At 43.8% G+C, this 22,869-nt stretch overlaps 1 protein-coding gene across 1 annotated transcript; it reads left to right on the forward strand.

Moving 5' to 3' along the window:
- The first annotated feature begins 17,976 nt into the window (after positions 1–17,976).
- On the forward strand, positions 17,977–22,755 carry LOC105567576 (paired mesoderm homeobox protein 2B). The gene is made up of 4 exons (XM_012022529.1): positions 17,977–19,461; positions 19,647–19,725; positions 19,985–20,208; positions 21,010–22,755. Exons 1-4 carry the CDS (start codon positions 19,026–19,028, stop codon positions 21,642–21,644), a joined length of 1,374 nt encoding a protein of 457 aa, XP_011877919.1. The 5' UTR covers positions 17,977–19,025; the 3' UTR covers positions 21,645–22,755.
- Positions 22,756–22,869: the final 114 nt, after the last annotated feature.

Here is a 22,869-nt window from a genome sequence, read left to right on the forward strand (position 1 = left end):
ACCCGCGCTACCCTCGTCCGCGCGCGTCCAGTTCCGCCGTTCCGCTATTTCCGCGGTGAAAAGTTTTCGGTTGCTACCTGGGTCTCTCTCTCCCCTACCGGGGTCGCAGCTGCGGCGGAGCCGCGCTCGCGGCTCGCGGGAGCAAATGGAATTGCTTCGGCGAATCGTTTCTTCGACCCTTTTCGCTTAATCTTAAGTCCCTCTTTCATTCTCTCTCTCTCTCTCTCTCATTTTCTCTCGCCCCGATCTTTTCTTTCTCGCAGTGTACAGTTTTCAGGCTCAAAGTGAAATTTAATCCACGTGATGGGTGAACGAGGGAGGAGGAGGAGCAGGGAAGAAAGAGGAGAGATGAAACGGAGGGAGAGTACAAGGTGTGGAGAAAAGGCAGAAAAAGCACGGACGAACGTCTGCCGAAGAGCAGATATTTTTAGAGTGGATACAGCGGGGGTGCGAATGTCGTTCCGCACATTCGCCGTGTAGAAATTAAGGGGCGTTTGTTAAAGAAAATTGTCAGCGTATTCGTCGAACGTGCTAATAGGACTTTGAGGATTTATCGCGCGCGCGCACGTATAGAGCTGTGTTGTTTAGAATTTGGAATAAAACGAATGTGTTGATATGTAAAATCGCAGTAAGAAGAAAACGGCCGACGCTAATTAACGAATCCGACTTGGCGGGAAAGTTGGATTTAATTTCACCCCAGATAATATCGAAGCGTTTATAAATACGGCGTAGAAATGTTCTCTCGTGGAAGTGCATTTGATAAAATGTCCGTGGAATACCGTGCGCTAGGAACTTCTAACTCTCAGTGCACATTTTAAAACACACATGTCAATAACACGTTGAAAAGATCGTTTGTTGTTTTTTTTATCGCTGATCGAGAGATAAATCGCCCCGACACTCTTCGGCACGAATCAAGGCCAAGGTCTGGCCCCGCGATCACGTTGGTCGACGGCTATTGAGTTTACGAGGTCCGTCCCATTTGGATGCGCCAGCTTAACTCTTTGATTGCGTGGCCTTGGCGAGTTGCATCCGTTTTCAGGCATTTCTTCATAGACGCGAATTAAATGCACTTTCTTTAAGAATTAAGACTATTTGCCATTTTAATCGACTACTACTCACTATCGTTTCGCCGAAGAAATGCTTTTATCTATGGGGAGCTCTATTGAAGAAGTATCCCGTGCAATTAATTAATCCTCGAACTGAGCGTCGTCTTCGATGCGTTGCGATTTGTGCCACGTAAATCTGGTATAATCTCAAAAGTATGCATTTCCATTTTCTTTGACGATTCAGAGATCGTACATTTGATTTTCGCGCGAGATACATGATTTCCGCGCGAAAAATAACAATGTTGTATCAACAAGATCAGTGCAGTTGAAATAAAATCGTTGAAGCAACGTCAATATTAATTGAACGAGAAACATCAGACAGTTGTCTTAGTAATCTGAATATTTAGCTCAATGCTTAAAATTAAAATCCATTGCAAATACAATTGAACAAATTATTTACGTTTGTGGCAGCCCGTGAAGCTAAATTCAAGCAACTTCATTTTTTTAAATTCAACCGCATTTTTTTTCGCCGTGCGAATCTACGAACAGAGTCTCGCAATTTTGTCAGGGGGCTTCTCGCGGACATTTTAAAATTTAAACTCGCCCGTCGAGGCGAGGACGCCGAGTTCGCCGCTGAAACATTGTCGATTCCAGCCCAGTTCTTCGCGATCCGCCCCTTCACTCACCGATCCCTCCACGATTCCCGCCGCGCCAATTTAATCCGCCGCGCGAAACGCCTCGGCGACGCCGATTTGAATCGGCCCGACGCGATCCCGCGGTTTCGCGTTCCGTCGTTCCGATATCGTCGGGATATATGGGTCACCCGGTGGTTTCCGGGGAACGGCGGGATTTCGTGGGGGAGAGGGGGCCGATGGAAGTGCTGTTACGAAATCAGCTGTGCGTCCGCTCGGGTTGCTCTAGGTCGCGCCAGCCAGGACCCCCGTTTCCACCCCCCCCCGTCACCCCCCGCGGAACAGCGGTGGGGAGACTAAAGGTCGCTCGTGGGTAGATCAATACTAAACTACTACCCACATACCTACCTACCTACCCTTCTCCCTATCGCGCGCTAATAAGAATATCCAGAGTGGATTAAAATTCTCTCCCATCATCGGGAACCGTTTCGCCACGTGTATCAGCCCCATGATTATTCTCATGTGTGCGGTAATCGTTTCATCGACGGGCCACTTGCGGCGAACCCTTAACGCGGGATATATCTCTCCCTTCTCTGAGGTGGATCCTCCCTCGGGGCGAATTTAATAATAATTAAGGGAGTTTTCGCAAAAATAGAACTGCGGAAAAAATGGAACTCCGTCCCCTAATTGATTCCACGTGGATTTCGCTTCGACGCGACTTTAATTGTGGACTTAATTACCCCAAGATATTTAATGTAACAAGTTAAATTGAGGCAGAATTGGTGCACTGATAGAAACAAATGTCTTAATTTAGTTGAGTGTAGAAAATGCAATGATTTAAATTGACTTACTAATTAATATAATACACATATTTACTTGAAATTTGATATTTTTATTTAAATAGAATAAATATTTACTTCAGCAACAAAAAATAATTTCAAGTAAAGTCTAGTTTAAAAAAAGCTCTTGTCAGTGCAGAGAAAATAATTAAGAGGCGACTCAACGCGAATTTCCTTTCGATGCGCGTATTTGGGCGCTTGTAATTATTAAAATATTCTACGTAGAAAATTAAAGGTGATCGTCAAATTAAGGTCGCAGCTGCAAATGAATAATTGTCGGTAGAATATTGATGTGAATATTGATTTCAGCTATGATCTTCTGCGTCTTAATTGGCGAGTTAATTTTTGCAAGTCGCAATTACAGCGGGATTTGCGGAAACCCGTCTTACTCCGTGTATCGCGTTCATTCACCGCATTCCACGGTATACGATTTCCTTGAGGACCTACCTACGGGGAGCGTAGTAAATATTTGCTTTTCGAAAGCGCTCGCACTCAGCGGCGCGATATCGACGCGTCTATTTCTATTTTCGAAAAACAAGATGATAAATCGCATTCGAGTTGGATCAGCCGGACAATGTGCTTGCGACATTTCAACGAGACATCCGGATCGCATTTCATGTATACACGCGCGTATGCATACAATAGAAAATTCAATAAGAGTAAAGATATTTTAAAAATTATTGAAATAAACATAACATGAAATATAGACAGAGATATTAATTTCCAGCTCTGACACGGCTCAAACTGAAAGAGAGAAGGAGGAAGGGAGAAGGGGAGGGAGACCACTGTCAATGCTAAGCTCGTTACGTAACACTCGCTAACGTACGTTGGACCAAGTATACTCGTTTTCCGCGGAAATAAACCGGGCCGAGCCAAGAACGCGCTGGCACCTTGAAAAGACCGCACGGTTCACAACGGTTTCTTGAAATTAAACGAGATTACGTACCACTCGTGCGGAATGGCGCTACGTATGTCTATAATTTTTGTTACTCGCGCGAGAGTGAGAATCACTGCCCTGGGCCTCTCGGAGAACGGCCTCGGCATCCGGTCGTCGAGACTGATCGCCTTCGCACAGTCCCCGCCCAGGAAATATTGCAATTCGACGCGCAAGGCTGTCCTTATTAGACCCGCACACGCGGTTCATCCATTGTTTAGACTGTTTAGGGGGTCGCTAATCTGCTTTCACAGTCAATATAGTTATCGAAAATGGGACGGGGTTTTGGACGAGTGTATCCATAATTTCCGAGACTCAGTCTGAAAACAGCCTCGAGTAAACCTCATGACTTATCAACGTAACGTGTCCCAAATTCTCAAATACACGTAATTTGAAATTCCCGTCTCTCTTCTAGAAATTCACCGATCTCCATTAGCCGCGAATCTAAACGACTGTGTGACAAACGATCGCGTGGTACACAAAATATCGCCAGCGCGGAAAGAATTGATCGCGGACCTGCCACGGTCGGCGTATCTGCTATTTTCAGCGGCACGTGACGAACGAAACGAAACGGACAGTGAAGTTGTGACAGTGAAGCTACCGCGACCGTGACCTCGTAACGCGTCCGCGAAATGAGAGGGAAATCAGAAGGGGGGTCTATCCGCCAGGTACTTCGCCAAGAGACACCGCGCCAAGCACCACCCCGAAAACGATTCTACCTGTGTCGGTTGACGTTATGTCATAAGCGTGGGTGACGAGACGAAACTTCAGGACCGGAGCCAATGGCCGGTAGGCGTTCGTTTGTGACGATCCGTCTCTGCCAAGCGCACAATTCTCCCCACTTCCTCCCTGCTCATTCCCGCTCGCATACGACGAACTCGATCAGAACTTCCCATACAGCGCAGCAAGGTTTCAGCAGCATTGCGGCAATAATTTATCGCAAGATTGCAACATTGCCTCAACGCTGCTGCAATCTTGCAGCAACGGTATAAAATGTCCGCCTCCAGAAGTATTACAATGTAATATTACAGCAACATAGCAATATAATGCATGCATAATGTACGCTTTCTCGAAGCGCGGTGTGCTTCACTTCTCTTTTAAATTCATAGTAAATGAAGATTTGCAATTTAGAAATTTGTATACACCAACTATTGAGGTAAAATCTCTAATCTTAGTAGTTAGAATTTAAATAACAATGATTTTTGTTCCGATACACTTTCTCGATTGAACAGAATTAATCGTTTATTTAATCGGTACCAATAAAATACTATTGTCTATTCCATATTCCATTGTGCATCGATGCACGGTTTCTGGTATGTTGGAATTTAGTTATTTCTGTTGCCTGTGTTATTCCCCCTATTCCTATTGTCTGTGCTTTCCTATTGTGCGACAGGCTTGAGTCAGTTGTCATCTGATTGCCGATCAACCTTGATCGCGGTCTGATTTCGTTCTCCTTCGGTTAATCGGCTGTGCCACCACGCCAGGGAGCCGAGGAAGTTCGGGGTTTCCTCTGGATCAAAGGAACTCGTTACTATAATTACCTTTTAATTACACATTTGCGTTTCTAATTAAGCGTTAGACGTTCTGCCCCGATTCAAAGGGACGAATATAGCTAATAACGACGAAATCGCGTATCAGACGAGCAGCTAATGAGCAGAGGACTAGATTTAGCACGAGATATCTGGTAGGCAAACACCGCCAGGACGAGACTGTGTCGAAATTTGCGTTTACGATTCCGAACGCGCCGTAACGAGAATTGTTCCTTTTTATTTTTCCTCGTGTTTGCGCCGGCCATCGTGGCGGCGATAAATCTTCGCAGCACAGTCGGTCCAAGTGATCACGTGGCTTTCGGCCGTCATCTGGAGATATTGTCTTTCTTACGGGACTATTAAGAGTTCAAGGAAACAAGCGGTGGACGCGTGACTCATGCGTTTATTAAACAGTATTTATTCTTTCTTTCAATTTATTATTCTCAGTCGAAGAAGGTTAATATTACTGCCGATTTATAATCACATTATATATATAAGTAAACGTACGATTTTTACATAATCAAATAACGCAATAATGATATTTAACTATGAAGTTTAACAACGTGATAACAAAGTCTACGTAAAACTTACAACAAGCAATCGAAAGATATGAAATAAAGACTGCGATAACACGGAGTGTTAAGCGCAGATTTAGCGCCAGACGTTTTTATCGAAGAAATGAATGCGCGTTCGAGCGCAAGGTGGTTCGATCGATTGAACGCGCGCCAGCTCGATAAAACATAATTGCACGTTGTAATTGCAAACATCTGATGAATCAGTCCGGCGGATTCAACCGTGAAATTAATTATGTTATCGTGCCGGCTGAGAAGAACTCCGGGACCGGGTTGCCAAGATTCCCCCCCGCTGAAATTAATTCGAAACCGCCGCCGAGACACCGAGAAACGGCGGAGCGACATTACGTCGGGCGGTGCAGAGGAAGTTGGAATCGAAACGTAGAAGAAGTTAAAACGAGCTCTCCCGGTGACGCGCGTATGCGCTAATGTCTTCGGAGATGCTCGCGAAAAGGCACACGTGCCCGTCCGCCGCATCTCTCTCTGCGGCGCGATTACGTAAGAGCGGCTGTACCACGCGCGCGCGCGCGCGCACGCTCGCGAATCGATATCCGGGGTCTTTTATTCACGAAGCAATTGCCGTTCAGATACACCTTGCATACCTTACGAAAGATTAAAGCGTACTAAATATCTCGCTCGCTTTATCTTTTCTCAATGATAGGGGAAATTTCTCTATTATGAGACAGGCTTCTAGTATGAGATAACAGGTTTTCACCATCCAATTTTACAAATCGTTTTCTAGCAGCAATTACACGCATAATCTAACAATGCATTTTCCGCTAAACAGATTTCACTTTCGAAGGCAATAAATTCATAATGGAGCCGGCAGATGATGCCTGTTAATGTGGCAAAAACTCCCGCGGTCTTGTATTAAAAGCGTATCTCATAGAGGACTTTCCTCTATTGATTTGAAACTCTTTCAACGCAGTTTCAATCGAGAACTTTTTCTCCAAGAAGTTCAATATCTCTAAACTCGAGACAGCACCTTATGTGGATTTGTAGGATACCTTGTGCGTATGCACGAAGAGAATTTTCTCTTAAAATTTATCCTGAAAATCGTGCAATGGTGGGAAGCCGTGGCATTTTGAAGAACTTTATGAGAGTTTTTTGAAATGCATGTTAAACTTTCAGATACTCACATAAAATTCTTCAAAATGCCATGTCGCCCCACAATTGCTGTACCTACATGATTTTTAGGATAAATTTTAAGAGAGAATTCTCTCCGTGTGCGTGTACGTGTTTATTTAGAGCGAAATAAAGTCTTCTTGAAATTGTTTTGTCCTATAAAGCGCAAGAGCCGTCGAATTGGACGTAGCATTGTTGCAACAGAGACGTATTATTGCGATCCAATTGAAAATTTGCTCTATCCGTGAAGCACACGTACTCACTTCCGCTCTTATCTCATGCGTGGCGATCACCCGACGTGTTATCTGATTGTTGAGATTTAGAAAATCAACAGATGTAACAAATGTGTAATATGATAAAATGTACGCGACGGATTAATGCCCCGCCTTCGATGCACGTAATAAAATAATGTGTGACTATCGATCACCCAATCAATAATTATCGCGCGGTAATTATATCCGCGCAATCATTAACTACCAGACAGAGATTAGAAAATATTAACAGCAAGATCAACGAAGTTGAATTATTTCTTTTACATAGAGGAAAGTCCCCTATTATGAGATACGCTTTTAATGTGAGATAGCGCGAGTTTTTGTAAAATTAATAGGCATCATTTGTTGGTTCCGCTATGAATTTATTGCCTTATTATTGCCCTTGGAGTGAAATCTGTTTAGCGGAAAATTCATCGTTAAATCGTGCGTGTAATTGTTGCTAACAAAGATTTGTAAAATTGGATGTTAAAAACCCGTTATGTCGTATTAGGAGCCTATCTCGTAATAGAGGACTTTCCTTTATATTTCTTTTGAAAAGTACATTTTAGATTACTGAGATTAGCAAATCAATTTACGCGACAAAGTGAGCTTGTGTGCATTCGATGCACGTAGAACATTTAAATATTATTGGAATTTGTAAAGTACTTCCCTTCACCTTTTATTTTTCTTGGCCGTAGCAACAATGACACTTGTTTACTTCTAGCCAACATTCGAAATTTGTTCGTCCCTAATTTAAATGCTATTTCCATGTAGACGATCTTATATACTTGCGACGATACGAGAGAATGTATTTGGTGGCAATTTGGCGCTTTATCGATCCGCATACGTGCGAATCGGAGATTTTACGATCAATAGAGTTGTCCATCTATTAATCTTTTGGTCGACGTTAACAATGCTTGTTAATCAGCGGTTGATTTCCTGGCCAGCGCGCTTACTTTCCACGACAAAATACTCTCCAACGAATCCCCAGAAAGCTTCGAAAACGATCTATTTTCGAGCTCGACGGATCGCTGTTGTCAGGCGGACTTTCGGTCTCCTGACGCTTTCAAAAGGAACAGAGAGCAACTCTCAAAATAACAAAGCGATTGTTTGCGGTTAATGTATTTATTTACGAAGAATTAATTAAAATTGGTCGACAAAAACGCGGAGATTAATTTACTTCAGCGTTTAATTTCTCGTCTTCCTTAGCGTTTGCTGAAACACAGAGAGTTTTCATCTACGACATCTCGATTTTATTTTGAGGAGAGAGAATGCGGAAAGCAATCGATCGAGATTTTGTTTCGTGCTGTAACTTGCCCACGTCCGCACGGCGTGTTATTCCTGCTGCGTTATGCGTTCTATTCGTTGGCCCTATCCTATTTCTCACTTCGGCTAATTCCATTACGGTGGGCCCGGTGGACTGACCTCGCGAACGAGAAACATTTCCCGACGTCTCTCTGCGCGATATTTTGAGACGTTTGACGTCCCGACGTCTAGCAATTCCGAGCAACGTTCGACAATTGTCGCGATTTCACATTCGCGTGCTTTGCCTCAAGTCGCAGCGGGCGCAATAGATTTCAATGCAAAGCCTTCAAAATGAGAAAGACTGTAACGCGCGTACATTGAATTTGAAGAATAATCATGCGAGACAAATTATTTTTCTATATTAGCAATAGCACAAATAATTGGAATGTAATAAAAGTAAATATGCAATTTATTTTGTGACGAGAAGAAAGTTAATAAGTAAGTAAAATGTATATAGAAAAGTATAAATGCTTATTATAATTGAAGATAGCATTTGATAACACTTATATTTTTCCCATCTTGTCTAATCCTGTTGAACATTTGTATGAAATATTATTAGGTATTTTGTTTTATTAGAATGGAGATTAGAGGCGACTTTAATCAAACTCCGAATAACAGACGAATAATATATTATTCGAGCTTGCGAAAAACATATCGGCGGTATAAATTTGGATCTCCCTCTAGGCGGGCGTCTCACCAAATTCTGAATAATCTTATCAGTTATTATATTATACATATATTATAGTTTATCAATAGCAATACTTGCGCTACATTATTATTGGTATGGAAAAACTATGAGTTTCTTGTTGTCTAACTTTATAAAAGAAAAAAATGAGATACAACAAATTATGCAGGTCAAAGTTTTCCTTTAAAGTTTCTGCAGTTGAATTAATCGCCAATTTAGTTAATTGGAGTTTGATCGAATTCACCTTTGGTTAGCTAGGAAGAAATGTTTAATATTGAAGACGTAACGAGAGGCAATCTGAGAAGATAATGTTTTATTATAAAGAAAATGCAATGCTCTTTTATGTTTTAAATATCTATTGTATATTAAATTTGAGAAAGTTTTTTAAGTTAACTTTAAACGTATAACAAGTTAAAACAATAACGATACTTCTCAAAGTTGTCGTTAGATGTCGCTACCAGCCGCTTTCGACACTCGACTGAAGTCGGTCGATAAACGCGGATCTCGTCACAATTGAAATTTTCATCTCTTGCTAAACTCTAGCAGAATTACATGAATGCAACGATATGTTCATAAATAATGTTAAAATATTCTCGTATATTGTCCCATTCACTAGAAAAATGTATTGCGCAGTAATTCAATATTTTCTAAATAAAAGAATATTAAATAGCATAAACATATTTATTAGACATGCCTCGGTGTTATCGAATGCTATTCTCAATTAGGATAAGTATTTATCTTTTTCTATATACATTTTACTTACTTATTAACTTTCTTCTTGTCACAAAATCAATTATATATTTATTCTTATTACACTCCAATTATTTATGCTATTGTTAATCGACTTGGTGAGATACCCGCCTAGTAAGGAGGTCCAGGTTCAAACTCTGGCTGAGGTAAATTTTTCGCAATTTAAAAAATTAAAATCATTTAGACACCAATATCCTGTCTTGACTCTTACATCCTTTATTACTTCGTATTCGTGATTTCTCGTCAGAGCCTTATGAATTTTATATATTCATTAGACGCATAAAAACTACGTCGAATACACAACATCGTGTTCGCCGTATCGTAAAATAGTTTTCAAGGCAAAAACCAATCTTTATTCAAATCATTCTATTGATCACAAGGAAGATCGAGGATAAATTTTTGCCCCCTCACACCGTATTATTACAAAGTAGCTTGCCCTGAACGTAATTATTAATTTGTAATGTAATAGTCGCACGATATAACACTCCTGTTAAATATCTTACGTCCCCGTAATTATTCGTACATTCAGTTGACCAACTTGTAGACCCACATGATTCGTGAGAACGCGATTTCACGGCGAATCGCTTTCTCATGACGTGTCGTCGAGGGCAAAAACGCCTCCTCTAGTCGTCCCGCATACAAGATCACCTACGTATTACAATATAACATGACTGCGGGTGGGAATAGTTCATGGGTACACATATCTTCGGATCTGATTGCTCCTCGTATTCACGCAGAAACGCGGAAAAATGCGCCCATATGCAGGCCGCGTTCGGACGGCCGGTCCTAATCTGCAGATCGGAATTCAAACTACCTTAATCCAGAGACTTTTCAATCGAGCATTCTTTTGCTCCAAAATTGTGTAGAGCTACAATCGTCAAGATATTAGATCTGTACTGAGAAAAAAAAAGTTGTTGAATTGACTAAATACGCCTCGTTGGTCGAATTGGTGAGACGCCCGCCTAGAGTGCAGGGAGGTCCAGGTGCAAACTCTGGCTGAGGTAATACTTTTCGCAACAAAATTTTCTGTATTAGTAAAAGTGCCAGGTGTATAGTCAAGAAAATACTGACGTTGTAAATACGTTCGGTCGACAGTGTTTCTTTAGTTCGGATATATATGTTTTTAAGTTAAACATACAGTGATTTATTGAACCATATATTTTTATGAATTGTGACGAATATTTTTACGAATTGATAAATATTTGCCTGGCAACCCGTGATCGCCGAAATGTTTCTTGATTCAACACTGTTTTTTTCTCAGTGTATGAATATTTACGAAAAATGTGAATGTGAATTCAAATTAAATATGGAGTTTATTACTTCTAAAGGAGAAGAGAGAATTAAGAAGGAGAGAAGAAAGAAGATGCATTCACTTCTTGTTCTGTTTTTCATTTCCTCTTCAACTTTATTTTCAATTAATTTTATTTCTTATATATGTATATATATGTCCGTACGTGTCTTATTGTTAAATAAATATATTGGTGTTGCATAATGTTATTCATCATACACGTGTAATATGCAAAATAAAATATATTTACAATCCGCTCGAGTTTGACAAACCAATTCACAGATGCTGCAAGATGCACTGTGCTCTCTTTTTTAATTTTCTTCCCATCGCACTTATATCTCCTTTTCTGGGAACGAACGAGTCGTTTATTTCGTAGGGGGCACTCGAGATTGTTATATGGCCGTGGATTTGAAAAGGTATCGCACCCACACGTGCGTTAACGAAAATATTCCGTCGATAAATTGCTCTCCGGTCCTCCAGGACCCCGTATGGCGACCCCATATGCTTTTGAAGTCCGTTTATGCTGGCTGAGAGATGACTCTACCCGACACGCGACCCGCAGCCATTCTGGACACTTCGTTCCCGACGTTTTATCGTGGCCGCGAGAAGATCATCCTATAGCCGTGGAATCTCTCGGTGCATCGCTTCACAGAAATGGGAGAAGATACGATCGAGAGATACAATTAACAATGCGGTCTCTTTGCATAAAGGCTAAACCGCACGTGACTTAAGTGCTTTCATTAAACTCTTCCAGTGCCTTTTTACATAACCGCTGGCGGTTAAATAAACGACGAAGGTGTCGTATTATGAACAATATTCGGCGCGCAAATACAGCGCGCAACGGGGATACGAACGCGACGGATGCAAGCGAGCGTGTTCGCCGAGAGTTAATCAGGATGCGACGTCATCGTTTAAACTGTTTAAAGCGTCGTATTTTCTCTCACTTCGAAGGGCGATATCTGCGCGAGCTCGAAACCGCGCGATATGCGCCTGGATATCCATTTTTCGCGACTCGTGTCGCGTCGGTATGAAATATTTTATTGTTGAAAAAGTCGCGAGAGTCCCCATTTCTCCCTTTTTCTCCCCAAGGAAAATGAAAAGTCGAGTTGACGTCAATTTGATGTCACATTGACCAAATTTATGTCATATTTTGGCCAATATGACATCAAATTAACGTCATCTTGACTTTTCATTGTTCCTTGGGCCTGTTTCTCACAGCGGTATTACTGTACTCGACAGATCGATTATCGTCACATTGATTGTACTATACTTTTACATGTTTCATATATTGTTTTACTTTTGTAAACAATATTAAACAAAAATATGAAAAATGTATAAGTAAACACAAAAAATTAACAAATGAAAATTAAAATGTTCTAAAATCGATTATTTCCTCTCTTAATCATTAGTGAAGCTGGAAACACACGAAGAAACTGAAGCAGTAAGACTTAAGACTTAAGAATTTCAACCAATCGGAATTTTCAAGCATTGCTTAGGTTTCGAAATAGCCGCTTACGTTCTCGACAGCCTTAAGTTTTACTGCTTTAAGCTTCTTTCGTGTGCTCGGGGCTTTACAGGTTGACATTGAAATTTTATTATATCTATACTTTCAAAAGAAGACGCCCAGTTCACATATATGGCTGCGCGCTAGAAATATAAATGTTATACACACAGAGAACTTTAGTCTCTCCTTAAACAAATCGATCCAAAGTCTCACGTTTTATTGTATCGCTCCGAGGAGTTCAGCTACCAGTATAAAATTGATAATTTGTGACGGATACTGGGAAGCATGTCTCCCGATGTTTTAATTTTTCTCCCTTAAGAACGCAGTCTATTTTCGATATCTCGCGATCGTTTCTCTTGATCAATTTCTTATTTAACTGCAAACTTGAAACAGTTATACGAATTTTTTTCTTCTTTTGCACGTAGAACGTTTTATCAATCATTTATAAACTGCACATCGTCAAACTTTTGCTGGGAGAGCTTGGCGGAAAAAAATTCACTTTGCTGTACCGGCTGACAGTTAACAGCACGATATCGGTAGTGAAGTCGGCAGGAAGAGCTTGAGAACGCGTAACATCTCATTGATGATATTTGCGGCACGGAGAAAAAGAGAAAGAAAGAGAGAGAGAGAGAAAGAGAGAAACATGGCGGAGGTTCCTCGTCGCCTTCGCGTAATTACGTCCAATTGAGGCAATTTAGACCAATTGAACGTTAACAGGCTCAATTGGCGGGCCCCGACGCTGCGGGTAGCATCGCACGTTCGTCGTTAAACGCTATGACAAACCTGCGACGGAAAAAAATACGGATGACGTGCAAAAAAAAGAAGTCCACCGTCCAGAGGTCGAGCATCTGCGTCTCCCCCTCCCCCCCCTCTCTCTCTCTCTCTCTTGCGTGCGTGCTTTTCTGACGAAGTTTCCTCCCGTGATGAAGATTAGATCCGACCTCGTGTCTGTAGTTTGCAAAATCTTACATAATCCAGAAGGATTCTGTGTGTACTTGCACTTACAATTACATAATATTGCTGTAATATCTAATTAAAGGATATTTTATTAAGATATCTCAACCGTTCTTATAGTATTTTATTCACATTGGAAACTTCTTTCTTCAAATTACAATTCTGGTAAAAATGTAATGATTTGAACGAGCTAGTTTCGATGTTCCGACTATTATAATTATTTCGTGAAATAATTGAAATCGGTTCCCTCGTTTACAGAAAATTTACCATAAATTTAACACTTGGCTTATGTATGCGACAAACGATGGACGACGTGTAAAAAAAACAAATTATAATTTTTTATATATTATTAATCTGAACTGATACAATTATAGAAGCTACATTTTTAAGAGACAGATCCTTCAAACTAGCGATTCGATATAAAACGTACTTATTGCGTGATTTTGATGGATACAAATTCTTTAGTAATTCTGTGTTAAACGAAAGGTAAAAGAGACATTGCGAATAGTTCATAACCAAGTGCACGGAGAGAATTTTGTCTTGAAATTTATCCTGAAAAACATATAACCGTGAGATGACATGGCATTTCAAAAAACTCTCATACAACTCTTCAAAATGCCATGTCCCATGATTACACAATTTTCAGGGTAAATTTTAAGAGGAAATTCTCGCCATGTAGACACCGCACACACACAACTAACAGTTACATAACATCAACTACAATTTCCTACAATGTAGCTGTTTTGTACAACGTGTGTTATATTACATTTATGTTGCTGAGTGCGAAATTATAATATTAATTAACCGTGGCTGAGGTAAATTTTTCGCAATAAATTAAAAAATTAAAATCATTTAGACACTGACATCCTGCCTTGGCTCTTATATCCTGTATTCCTTCGAATTTTGATTTCACGTCAAAGCCTTATGAATATTATCGTTTATAATATTCATGTTACGTAACTGTTGGTGTTTATTTTAAATATACATGTATGTAGAGATGTTCTTTTCGATTAAACCACTTCTTTCTCGATCTTTGTCCCTTCCTTGGCGTGTACCCACGTTTTTCCTTCCTTTTATCACTTTCCTTCGTTTTTTTTAAATCTACACGTATGTACCGAAAGCGCAGCTAAAAAAAGAGCAGATTCTGGAACAATTTGCATATCTGCGCTACGTATCGAGGGTTGATTTGACGGAAGCCAAAGAGCGAAGAGGTGGAGCTGAAGAGGCCGCGCCACTTTACCCCCCTCCGCGCGAAGTAGAGGGGCGACGACGTATCGCACTTGTCTTCTTTTCTTATCTCTCTTCGGACTTCGTCCAACCGCGTCGCGGAATGGAGTGGGGCGCGTAACGCGGTCTCCTTCCTCGTGCGCACTTCACGCGTTCCTCGTCCCTTTTTTCTCGCGCTCCATCCGTCCGCTCCGTCCGTCGCCGATGCGCATCATTTGCATGTAATCGTCGTGTTACAAACGAGACGGATTTTGAGCGATAAAAACGCGCACTGTCCATCCAGCGAGACGCGTCGAAGGTCGGAGAAAGCGCGGGGTGATCATCTGACACGGAACAGAGAGACTTGAAAGGGTTCGAAAAGGGTTCGACCGTCCTGCCGCCTACTTTTCAACTCGCCGCGCCGTTCGACGCGCCGCGATTTTTCCACGCGGATATTCGCGGCCCGCGAATTATGACGTTGCACCGCGGGACCAACATGGAGCCTCGCTCTTGGACGCGACGCGAGGGCGACTCGCGGCCACCCGGTGCGCGGCACTTCCGGTTACGTCGGAGCCGCGGCGGCGCGAAAACGCGATGGCGGGGAATCACACACCGGCGCGAATCCTCCTCGGACCGACCCTTCGAATCTCGAGCACCTGACCGCGGTCCGGCGAACGCGCCGTTATTATGTAGGTCATGTTTGTGCGTCCCGCGCGGATGGCAAGATGGCGGGCGGCGCGGATGCGAGAGAAAGTCGCGGATGCGGAGGGTCGGTGCAGGAGGCTGCGTTACACTGCAGTCCGGCGCTCACCGGACCTTCACTTATATCGTCGCTCGGCTAATAACGCTAGTAATGTGATATGATTAGCTTAGTTGAGTTCAGTTTAGTTCGTATTCGTTCAATTTAGTGGTTCGCCAGCAAAATCACATCGAGTTAAACCCATTTAGGCCAGTTAAGTTACCGACTTCTCCTCGTTCTCTTGCGGCCGCCACCGCCGCCGCCGCCGCGCGTCGACCTCCTGGGGCCCGATCCTCCCCGACGTGGAGAAATGTCCCGAAACGCCCTAGAACGTCCCGCATGAGATCTCCTGCTCTGCCGTGAAATTGGAAATTAAGCCGCCGCGGGGGATCTCGCTGTTGAAACACCTTGTCGTGTTGACAATGAGTTGGGAACGCAATTGGTCTTAAAAGCCTACAAGTGCGATCTAATACGAGACGCTAGGTCTCGATGCAATAATATTAATACTAGCAGGAAAAAAAATACGTAAAATATGAAGTAGGAACTTTTATGTTTAACATCTAGGTGACTCGTGCGTCGAAATTGCAGCAACGCCTGGAGATTAATTGATACATCGTTGAAATGTTTAGATCGAGCGATAAGCTGCTGTCACGTTTAGGTCTGCGCGTTAAAATGGCGAGACGATGCGCCACGATGATGCAGACGCCCGCATTTATCGCACCTTCGCCATGAAGGTTTTATATTAATTACGGTATCCCTCGTAACGTTGTATTCCCCCCCTGTCGATTATTTTACGAGATAAAAACGGTCGACGAACGGGCGCGCTTTGACCGGAGAATGTATCCCACAAAGTGAAATATGCCATTTAAGGTATGTATAGTTCTTTCCCAACTATGCTAGTCAAAATGAGACTTGATCAATAAAGTTCGATAGACAACGAATTCTTTTATATTAAATTCAAGAACGTCCTACAAGAACGTACTTCTAACATCAAATTTGTTTTCTGATTGCATAATAACCGACACGTAGCACGTTTAAATACCTTTTATAACAATGTCAGGCCAACATCGTTACAGATTTAATTACCATTCGAACGTTGCCGCGCCTCTTCACATAGTCGCGCAATAAACAATAAACGATAATTTCTTTTTACGTTAATTCCCATTATCTTAATATGGAATACGCTTCTTAATGAAACAGTGAACAGAGAAATAATCCAGCACCTCGATAGGAGTCGATACAATGAAATAAGATGATGTAACGGGTGAAGCGAGTCCCGAATTGGCAGCTCGTACAAACGTGAGGAAGTAACGGAGCTATCGAGCAGCGACGAGGTAATGCCGAGGAGATGATTGGGGTCGATCGGTGGCGCGGACGGAGGCGATCGGAGCGGAGAGCGCGGCGCGACGAAATCGCGTATACAAGCGCGCGCTAATTACCAGCGACGAAAATTAGCGGTTAATATACGCGCGTATGCGCACGGGGCACGGGGGGGTGGTTTGATTGGGCCAATTCGAGGCAATTCCTGGCGATTGCTGATTTCATTGAGCTTGCGCTTAAGAGTGCCCTGGGCTCAGTGCTACGCCAACTGCCGGCCAACAGAGACATGGATCTCTTCCTCGGGGCGGCGAAGGTACCACCGTGCACCTCTCGCGATCACGATCGACGCCGGGTCCGCGCGCGGATCTTCCCGTGCGCGTTTCCGCGCGCTACGGGATTTTCCCCACCTAGCCGCCGAGTGGTACAAGTGGTCAACAAGATTGCCGGGAAGAGTGCGTGGTGCGGAAATATCGCGCGGCCACCGAGCTGCGTTTCGTCGAGGGCGGAAGACGACGGAAGGGAAACCGACGGGTCATTTCTCGCCGGGGTGCTAGCAGGCAGAGATGAAGAAGAAGAACACGAGGGCGGAGGAATTGTTAATTGGCGACGTTGCACGCGTCTCGCGGATATCTCTTTATCTCTCGACGATGGCAATTCATTCGATCGGAGAGGAGGAGAGGAGATCGAAGATTTGGACGACGGCTGATCGACGGGAGATTCACGCGCACTGCGCGTCGTCGTGCTGCGCCTGAAGAGTTTGACACGATTAGATGGTACCAGGACAAGAAGGAGTCGAAGAGCGTAAATATCGCAATTTATAACGTGTGAGATCAAGGTAAGGAGATTACACGCTGCACGTTGATCACCTACGCTTCCTCCAAACGTTGCAGTTTGCTTCATCGGGTGCTGCAATGGAAGAAAAAAAAAGGGGGATTCGCTGTTAGCGCGAATTCCAAATTGTTTGGACCTTCCTAACGTTCTCCGACGAACTTCTCCCCACGTCTTTTCTTAATACCTCTTGAATCCGTCTCGCATTACGTATTTATTCACCTCCAAACGCAATTGCGGAGACTGGCAAGGTGGGAAACTCGTCCACTTCCCACGAGGCGAGAGAGAGCGGTTCTCTCTCTCTCTCTCTCTCTCTTATTTCTATTCCCACGAACGCCTAGTCTTGTAACCCTCGCACGGGTGACAGGATGCTTCGTACCCCCGTGTCATTTCCACCCCCGTCCGCGCGCCAGCAGATCGAGAGACGTTTTTTTTTGCGCGCAGGTCGTAAAGAGGTGGGAGGGGGAGAGATAATGAAGAAGGGGGGAAGGGAACAAGTCGCTCGCTGACCACGGGGGCCCGCGGAAACGGCGGAGCGAGGAGAACGATGGCGCTGGACCATGAGGGGCAGCATCACCGCGCCCGCATGAAGCACGATTGGCCGGGGCCCCGGGTATGGGGGCGGTCTGGGCCGGCGTGACGCGGAAAATATAAGCCTGTGTGAGTGGCGGCTGATTAGCCAGAGGCTCGGGACGTGGAGTAGTGGCGAGAGTGTCCCGACAGAGAGAAGAGAGGACGGACCGTTGGTTCTCTCGTATCGAGGGAGACGTTTTCGGTCCAGTTCTTCCAAGGTCCGCCGCGAATAATCGGCCGGCGCATCGCGCGAGTTAACGCCGCTTAAAACTAATCAAAATTAATCATAACCCAGGCAACAATTGATCGCAATTGCCGCGCGCGCTCCATTACGGGCAATCGGGCAATCGGGCGCGACGCCCGATTCTCTTCCCTTTTTTTTTCTATCGACGGGAAGCGGAAAGAATCTCGGAAGAGCCCTCGATGACGGGCGTGAACGATGCCAAGGTGTGTGAGACGGCGATCTCGCTGGCTCTCGGATTTCAATTTGACCGTGCTGGTCACTCGATCCTCTTGAAGATGTGAAATTGCACAGAGATCCGGAAAAGAGTGGGACTTCACGGAAGATAACAGAAGTGACTTGTGACTGCCTGCCGCATGTTAGACTAAGTCGTTCGAGATTCGGAAATCGAAGGTTCTGCAAGAGTGTTGATTGCGCACAATCCGACTTTTTAAAATAAACGTCATTACGAGCTGTACGTGGAATGGAAACGCGGAACGAGAGTCAAAGCTCCAGCGCGAGGGAAGAAAGAGCCAGCAAAAATAATTAATAATCAATCGACATCCAAGAAACTCGCCCGTTTCTCACCTTCGGTTCGGCACTAACAGATCTCTTTGAGATCGAGAAAGATCTACTTCGTGCAAGTTTTACACCCCGACGAGGCGCGCGAACGATCCATCGGGAAAGAGTGTCCGTTCGCGGAATCACGGAAGAAGTCGCCGAAGATGGACGGCGCACCCTCGTGGGACGATCCGATCTTCTCGGACTTTGGGACGCGCGGCGGGACCACCGGGGCCCACAGTATCCAGGTGATGCTGAGCTTGCATGGGGGTGGCGGCCATCACGGAAGCGGCGACCTGATGCCGACCGCCGGTGGTCAGCTCCACAAGCTGGACTCGTCTAACAGCCCGTCGCCGCATCATCAGGCCGCGTCGCAGCATCAGCATCATCTACAGCAGCAACAGCAGCAGCAGCAGCAGCAGAAAGAGCTTAAGGAGCTCGAGCTGTCCGGCATGTACGCGCCGCTGCCGCCGCAAACCCAGGACGTCACCACCTCGACGTCTACCAGCGTCACGCCGACCTCGACGAGTCTTCAGCAGGGTTTGCAACTTGGCAACGCGCTCAAGAGGAAGGACGATCCGATCAACGCGCTCACGCCAGGTAACTAGTTTTCTTTTCATCGCGAACCGTGTCCCCCTCGAGACACGACACCATCCTCTTGTCCTTTTTCTTAATCCCTTTCTAGAAACGGTTGTGGCTCCTTACGTTGTAAGTTCCTTGACGTATTTAAAACACTTCTCGCATTTTCCAATCTTTCGACTGATGAAGAAATATTAACTTTACAGTCAGCAGCGAGGCGCAGCCAGCCAAGAAGGACTCTAAAAAGAAGACTGACAACAATAACATCAAGAAGAAAAAGACGAGGTATTTGCACGAGATGGAACTGCGTCATAGACTTGATATTTAAATGCCCTCTCGAAAGTATAATATTTTATAAATTTATTATTAAAAACCGTTTATTAAATTTATTAAATATCTTAAGTTTAAAGTATCAATGCATTTTTTATTTATATTTATGGACATCGAACCAAAATTTTCTCTCCACCCCTCAGTTGATTTGTAACCAACATTATTTACATCTAAATATATGAGATGCTCGATTTTTATATTCGATCGCTTTTAGAACAACTTTCACGGCTTACCAACTGGAGGAATTGGAAAGGGCCTTCGAACGAGCGCCTTATCCGGACGTCTTCGCGCGCGACGAACTCGCGCTGAAGCTCGCCCTCTCAGAAACTCGCGTGCAGGTGTGGTTTCAGAACCGCCGTGCCAAGTGGCGGAAGAAGGAACCGCCGCGTAAAACCGCCGGTTACATGGCCGCAGGTTCCGCCAGCCCCGGTCTGTCAGGTAAAGTTGCACATCTTTGAAAGAACCCACGTTCTCGGAAGCGACGGGATCTTTTTGAAGAAAAAGAGAGCAGAGAGATGTTAACAAAGAAATCAGTACAAAAAAATATTTGCGATTTATCAAGCATTGTCAACACGATAATCAATAAGTCATGAAAAATAGCAAAGAGGGATTTAAATTTGAAATATCTTGAAATTACATTCCTCCAGTCTGCATATCACGTTATTTTTCTGTGCTATATATCTTATATATCGCACGTATCGAAAACATTATTTTCCTATAAAACACTCGTTTGTATAAAACACTATTTTTCACTCCATCTAACGCGACATACGCGCGCTACAAATTATATTGTATACTTTACGTCTCTTGAGTTCTATTCTGGCGGAAATTTTTCTCAGAATTTTTATACGAATTGAAAATACTTTCATATACTGAGAAAGTCTACTTCTTTTCTCAGAATTTTTCATACATGTGAATATTCTGAAATATTCTAGTTCTAAGATTGTTCATTCTATGATTTCTGGAAAAACATGTAGAACTGTTTCAAATCTTATAAGATTACGTCTGGAGATTATAGAACAAAAAATCTTTGAAATCTTAGAATATTTCAGAATTCATACACATAGAGAATTTGAGAAAAGATAAACCTTCTGAGCACTACTGAAAAGTGTACCAATTTGTATTAAAATAATTCTTTTTCAATGAAAGTATTTGAAAAATTTACATAAAAATTTTCAACAGGGTACACAATTGTGCTTTCTCTTCCTTTCCATTGATTGGAACACTGTACGTTTCCAGGCTCCTTCACGTCACTCAACAACACCCTGAACCCGTTCGCGTCGCCGACGGCGGCGACGGCGCCGCCGGACGCCTGGGCATACTCGCCGGCGGCGTACGACCTGAACCATCTGAATCTGCTGAGCCCGTCCAACTCGCCGTACTCGACCGCGGCGGCCGCGGCCGCCGGCTTCGGCAACAACGGCAGCGTCTCGTACTCGTCGTACGCGAGCATGCTGCCGACGCAGCACGACGCCGCGTTGTTCACCACGCCGGCCGCCGCAGGCAACACCATGAGAGTCCACCAGGACTACATGAACCCGGGCGGCGGCAGCAGCCCGCCACCGCCCGGCGGCCCCCTCACCCGCGCCGACTATCAGACCATGGTGACGACGCACTCGCCGCCCACCCACCTGGGCAACTCCATGTCCGAGGACGAGCACGGTGGTTGCCTCGCGGACAAGTACGCGCACGACCAGGCCGCGGCGGATTACGGCCAGCCGCAGCAGCAGCAGCAGCCGCCGTCGGCCGATCAGAAGCAGGACTACGGCATACACTCGCCGCAGGCGCGCCAGGCCATGAAGGATCAGGTCATGGTCAAGAGCGAGCCCGGCAGTCAGCAGAGCTACGTGCAGCTGCCTCCTTTTCTGAACTGACTCGCGGCCTCCTCCGCTCTAGATCTCTTCTAGGCGACCTCTGCGATCTGTCTGCGAGTTTTCGCGACGAGCGCGAGGAGTATTAAGGTCCTGGGCTTACGCAATTAGGTCGCGTGACTTGGACCCGGGCTCGCACCGGCTGTTACTTTTTACGCATTCGTAGCTTTCGATGGCGAACGAGCAAAATTCGAATATTAACGACATCAAATTGAGAGATTGGAGTACATTTTTCATTGAAAAATGCCATTTAAACCGTAAGCGTCGGTGAGATCCCGGATCGATTCGTAGCGTTTCGATCTTACGAAGGATTAATGATAAGTCCTAGGATCTCGAGCTCGAATATTCGCGTTGCGACAGCCGCGATGTTTCTGTACTTGTTGCCTGAGTGATCGCGAGTGACGCGTCGCTTTATGCGTGAGAGTGACTTGGACCAAATCCCAATTAACTTAATCGGCAATTAATTTTACAAAACACAGCATTTTGTTACCACGGACGGAATTATTAATTCTTTATTGTTTCGTGTGAAAAGAAAGATTAGAAAAATCGTCAGAAAGGTGGATCGCCAGTGAATAAAATACAAAATTCAAGAGTTGTCGACAATAACTGGCACAGCATATTTCTCAATTAATACACGACGTTTCGAAAGATTAGAAACTAGAAGCAGTGAATTAGTTGAAAACTTTGCTATCAGATTAGATTAATTACCGAGTAAACTAATCGGAGTTTGGCCGAAATCGCTCAAAGTCGATTGAACATCTATGCGAGACAGAACACCGAAGAACAGAAGGATATAAAAAAAAATATCCTGAGAATATAAAATATTTTATTTAACAGAAGAGAAAAGGAATATATATATATATATATCTATTTATATAAGAGAAGAATTCTATTTTCGCTCTAACAACTTTATGTCTCAATCTGCGTGATCCCAAAACGAATTTGAAAAATAAAGTGAAGAAAACCAAAATAAAGAATTAAGACACTTGGAGCGACATCTCGCGATGACTATCGATACTTCATTAGCATCCGAAAACGCTTCTTAGTAAGGATAAAAATATAATGAAAATAATTCTTTAATATTATGCTAATAATAATTACCCTATTTTGGAAAATAATTTTTTTAAATCCAATTCGGCTAATGAGTGAGTGAGTGATTGAATTGAGTGAGAGAAAGAGAGAGAGAAAGCACAAAACCAAATGTATTATTAGATTTGTAATATAATTC

Source organism: Vollenhovia emeryi, unplaced genomic scaffold (assembly GCF_000949405.1).
Source record: "Vollenhovia emeryi isolate VEMERY1.0 unplaced genomic scaffold, V.emery_V1.0 DF939136.1, whole genome shotgun sequence".
In the NCBI taxonomy this organism is placed as follows: Eukaryota; Metazoa; Arthropoda; class Insecta; order Hymenoptera; family Formicidae; genus Vollenhovia; species Vollenhovia emeryi.

Excerpts from the sequence above, each read along its gene's own strand:
- LOC105567576 (XM_012022529.1), top strand. The coding sequence starts at position 19,026 with ATGGACGGCGCACCCTCGTGGGACGATCCGATCTTCTCGGACTTTGGG. Across the intron at positions 19,462-19,646 it reads GATCAACGCGCTCACGCCAG|TCAGCAGCGAGGCGCAGCCA; the intron begins GTAACTAGTTTT and ends TTAACTTTACAG. Across the intron at positions 19,726-19,984 it reads ATCAAGAAGAAAAAGACGAG|AACAACTTTCACGGCTTACC; the intron begins GTATTTGCACGA and ends GATCGCTTTTAG.